The sequence below is a fragment of the Epinephelus moara genome, chromosome 19, assembly GCF_006386435.1.
Source record: "Epinephelus moara isolate mb chromosome 19, YSFRI_EMoa_1.0, whole genome shotgun sequence".
Taxonomy (NCBI): domain Eukaryota; kingdom Metazoa; phylum Chordata; class Actinopteri; order Perciformes; family Serranidae; genus Epinephelus; species Epinephelus moara.
Genome location: NC_065524.1, coordinates 40,803,400 through 40,805,945, shown reverse-complemented (window position 1 = coordinate 40,805,945; position 2,546 = coordinate 40,803,400). Strand labels below are relative to the sequence as shown.

The 2,546-nt window shown below is 43.8% G+C and overlaps 1 protein-coding gene across 1 annotated transcript in view; it reads left to right on the top strand.

The window, feature by feature from the left end:
* LOC126407020 (zinc finger protein 135) overlaps positions 1-2,546 on the top strand; it is a 13,646-nt gene that overhangs the window by 3,723 nt on the left and 7,377 nt on the right. Inside the window, exon 2 of the mRNA XM_050071673.1 lies at positions 1,290-1,903. Within this exon, the coding sequence (XP_049927630.1) occupies positions 1,338-1,903 (566 nt within the window). The 5' untranslated portion in view covers positions 1,290-1,337. The remainder of the gene's footprint in view (positions 1-1,289; positions 1,904-2,546) is intronic.

Sequence of the window (2,546 nt, the reverse complement as noted above, 5' to 3'; positions counted from 1 at the left end):
TGATGATGATGGTGATGATGTGATGGTGATGATGATGGTGATGGTGATGATGGTGATGATGATGATGATGATGGTGATGATGATGATGGTGATGATGATGGTGATGATGATGATGGTGATGATGTGATGGTGATGATGATGATGATGATGGTGATGAGAGGATGATGATGGTGATGATGATGATGAAGAAGATGATGGTGGTGAGAGGATGAAGATGATGATGGTGGTGAGAGGATGAAGATGATGATGATGAGGAGTAGGAGGCACAGTTCTGTCCTTGTGAATGAGTGATGTCATGAGTGTGTGTGTGGTGTCTGAAGGGAACCACAGGGTTAACAGAAACATTGAATATTGATTGTTAATATTGATGATCAGCTGATTGATCAGTGGTCAGAGACGTTAGGGTCAGCTCAGTGTGAACAAAACAGATCAATATGTGATCTGTTTATGAATCAATAAACTGATACATGAGCTGATTCTTCTGATGACTGATCAATAGTTCCAGTGTTTGTCAAAACAGCAATAATCTGATTAATCAATACTAAAAACAATCATAATTTATTCACCTCGTTTATTGAACTGAAAATAAACAATATCAATATTTACAAATATGATAAAATCAATATTTAAATATGTTTTAGTTTTAATGTCAAACAGATTTCTCACATGCTGTTATTGTTATTATGAATTATATCAGCATTCAGTGTAATGATAATATAACTTATATGAAATATTATATACCATAACTATTATTATACTGTGGTACTGGCAGTATGATGATAATAATAACACTCATCATATGTTCTTATAATGTTCTTATAATGTTCCTATAATGTTTCTATAATGTTCCTATAATGTTCCTATAATGTTTCTAAAGTTTTATGATCCAATATAAATAAATTATAATAATGATGTAACTTTGTTCTTCTTACTGTTAACATATTTAATTATAGTCAGTTTAAACTATTAACATATATAATGTGTATAAGTCAGTTATTTCCTGGTATTGTGTAACGATCCAGTAAAATAATAACAATAATAATGACTGTGTATATATGCACACACACACACACACACACACACACACACACACACACACACTCATTATTATTGTTATTTTATGAACAGAATAATAATCCAGTAGTAAAATTATAAATTTTACTACTGATATTAAAATAATAATAATAATATAACTTTTATAATCTTCCTTCCTTCCTTCTCTTCCTCCCCCTCCTCCTCCTCCTCCTCCTCCCCCTCCTCCTCCTCCACCTCCTCCTTCTCCTCCTCAGGGCTGTAGCTGCTCCTGTTCCTCTTCCTCGCCCCGGTCTCGGTTCAGGATGGAGGACTCGGAGACGGAGCTGGCGGTGTCGGAGTCGGACGCCCTGGGCGCAGACTTCATCACGGTGGAGCTGGACACGCAGCCCATCGAGTACGTGGTGAAGTGGGCGGAGGTCGGCTCCAAGTTCACCATCTCCTGCGTGAAGAAGGACTCGGACGACCCGACAGACCTGACGGCCGACCAGCTGAAGATCGAGACGGACGAGGCCTTCTTCGCTCCCTATGAGGAGGTGTACCCCTGCGAGGTGACGGAGCAGAGCGTGGAGATAAAGACGGACTCTGATGAGGACGAGGAGGACGGCGAGGAGGAGCAGGAGGTGCTGGTGGAGGCAGGGAGCAGCCAGCTGGACGGCGAGGTGGACTCGGACCAGGCCGACTTGGAGGCGGATGAGCGGCAGTACCGCTGCAGCTACTGTGGGAAGTGTTACAGCCACGCCTCCAGCCTGTACCGCCACCAGCAGACGCACACGGGGACGCCGCCGCCCGCCAAACGGGCGCTGGAGCCCACGCACCAGGAGGCGCGCTACACCTGTCCCCACTGCGGGATGAGCTTCAAAGGCAGCAGGTACTCACAGTCTCCTCGTCTCTCCTTAGCTTCCTGATTATTAAACCACTCTCAGCACAGAAAACCTACAACTACCAGAATGCACTGCGCCTCACCGACCTATTAACGCTCTCTCCAGATGGTGATGTAATATGAGTTGAACACAGGAAACAATATGGCGGCCGGCTGGTGACAAACAACAGTTAAACAGAGATAAAATGTGTCTGAAAACACAACGCAGTCACAGAATCTGTTTAGAGTCGGTCAGCGCTGCCGCTCTCAGTCCCCCTCCATCCTCTTTGTGTCGGTGGCGAGCGTTTGGAAATGCGTCAGTATAATCTGCAGTCTGAGCGACAGATATCGGTGAATTTTAGGTTTAAACATGTTTTAAAGGGATAGTGCACCCAAAAATGAAAACTCAGCCATTATCTACTCACCCATATGCAGAGGGAGGCTCAGGTGAAGTTTTTAGAGTCCTCACATCACTTGCAGAGATCCAAGGGGAGAGGAGGTAGCAACACAACTCCACCTAATGGAGGCTGACGGCGCCCCAGATTCAAACGTCCAAAAACACATAATTGAAACCACAAAATATCTCCATACTGCTCGTCCGTAGTGATCCAAGTGTCCTGAAGCCCCGACATAAAAAGTTGTTTGGAAAAAC